Source organism: Zingiber officinale, chromosome 7B (assembly GCF_018446385.1).
Source record: "Zingiber officinale cultivar Zhangliang chromosome 7B, Zo_v1.1, whole genome shotgun sequence".
NCBI classification, from domain to species: Eukaryota; Viridiplantae; Streptophyta; class Magnoliopsida; order Zingiberales; family Zingiberaceae; genus Zingiber; species Zingiber officinale.
In genome coordinates, this window is record NC_055999.1 from 7,034,935 (window position 1) to 7,036,988 (window position 2,054).

Genomic DNA, 2,054 nt, shown 5'->3' on the forward strand with positions numbered 1-2,054 from the left:
TTTCTTTTATACATAAATAAAACTTAAATATGCAAACCCCTGAATATTCTAAAAAAATTGAGTCATGGTCTGATAGGATATCATGATTTAAATATGACGTATTATTGAATTTTTTTTTTAATAGATAGCAGATCTTATCAAGGAAAGAGGATTTTATTGCACAAAGAGGATTTTATTCAAGGAAATATAATTAATTATTACACTTATTTTATTCAAAGAGGATTTAACACTCCCCAGTAACAAATACTTTCCACGCATGAAAAATGAAAAGAAAAGAAAATGTACAATATAAAATTTTATTTAACTTTGCCATTATGATTTTGAAGAAAAAACAATTAATCCACAGATGTTTTAAAAAATAATAATTAATGAATATGTGATCAATTGACCCTGTTGCAAACCAAGCGGACCTCTCCCGGTGTCCCGGGAGGCGGGCGAATTGCTCCCATCTTGACCATCGCCGCCGCGAAGTCCCTGGCGAACGCCGCCCCATTGACGCTGTACCTTCTCACCAGCGCGTCTTGCGACCCGCCGTTGAACAGCGCCTGGTCCGACTGCAGAAGCCCCCTCCGCGCCACTAGTTCCCGGTAGTAACCGTTGTCGAACTGGTAGGGCGTCTCGCCGTCGAGCGGCGCCAGAGCGCTGCTTCCGCCGGGCGGGCAGGTTCTCCTGCGGAGGGCGGCGAAGGTGGCGTTGATGTTGCGATCGTTGTAGATGCGGTCGTCAAATTGGGAGCATTGCGCTTGGCCGATGGTGTGCGCCCCGGAGAGGGCCGTCATTTCGCGCGGGGTGAGGCCTTTGTCGCGAAACATAGAGATGAGGACCGAAAGGTCGGAGAACGGCGCCGGGAGTTCGCGGTTGGCATTTTCCTGGTACGCCGCCAGAGAATCCCGACGACCCAATCTTACGGTCCACGTCGGCCCGCCAAGCTGCATAGAAACCACAGCCGTCCGATTAATTACATATACACGTACGTACGTACGTACATTCCGCTACAAATCAGGGAATTTTAAATTACTCACCAAGGCAACGCCGTCGCGTGTGGCGAGCGCGAGGACGTCGGCGCAGGAGACGGTGGCCGGGCAGTTGGCCTCCACTCTGGCTTTGATGGCGTCGATGATCTCATAGCCTTGGGCGGAATTCCTGTTGGGGTTCGCAAACTTCTCGCTGGCGAACGCCGGCGTGCCATCCAAAAGGATCGACGCATCGCACCCCTGTTAATCATCGCACGATCGATCAATATAATTAAGGAATCAATTAACTAGCTTGATATATCATGGGGCCGGAATGATCTTACGTACATTTACGAAGCAGTCGTGGAAGAAGAGGCGGAGAATGAAGGCAGCGTTCCTGGGGTTCTGGCGCACGACGTCGGTCATGGCGGAGCGCACCACCTGCTGCAAATTGGGGCACGTCGCGGAGTAGAATGTAGAAGACAATTGAGCCGAAACAAGCGCGGAGAAGAGCCAAAGGGCAAGTACTAATCTGGGAATCATCGACGCCATATGATCTATTGCAAGCTGCATGCTTCCAAATTAAATACTTAATGCTATAGCTAATAGCTGATCGATTAGCCTTGGAGAACGATTTAGGAATTGTGTGTCTTGGAGAGAAGGCAAGTGAGATATATATATATATATATGTAAGAGATCATTTATCTTTGAATGGATGTAAAATAGTGGGTGGGAGTTTCATTGTTTCAAACTGGGAGAAAACATGGAAGTCCACAAGGACATGCATGAAGGCTGCCTATTTCATGAGTTGGACCTTTTCCCATCAACTGGTCGTCGGTTAAAACGTGTTCTTCGATAATGTCGTACTTTGTGTACGTAAGAATATATTGGGCGCTGAATTTTGTTGATTAATCGTGGATCCAAAATAATTTGAGTATTGCGAATGCATTCTTATATAAGATCTTTCTTTTTTGTTTTTAGTAATTATAGTAAAAAGATATCATATTCATTTCAAATATTTTCATAATTCGACTTGTGGCAGACTTACAGAGAATGTGCTAAACTTACAATAAGAGAATCATCTTCTTTGGGCTACTTGTT

General features: G+C 45.4%; 1 protein-coding gene across 1 annotated transcript; it reads right to left on the reverse strand.

Annotated features, from left to right (window-relative positions):
- Positions 1–380: 380 nt before the first annotated feature.
- Positions 381–1,526, reverse strand: LOC122004121 (peroxidase P7-like). Its single transcript, XM_042559052.1, has 3 exons — positions 1,302–1,526; positions 1,023–1,214; positions 381–929 (listed from the first exon to the last, which is right to left on the reverse strand). Exons 1-3 carry the CDS (start codon positions 1,524–1,526, stop codon positions 381–383), a joined length of 966 nt encoding a protein of 321 aa, XP_042414986.1.
- Positions 1,527–2,054: the final 528 nt, after the last annotated feature.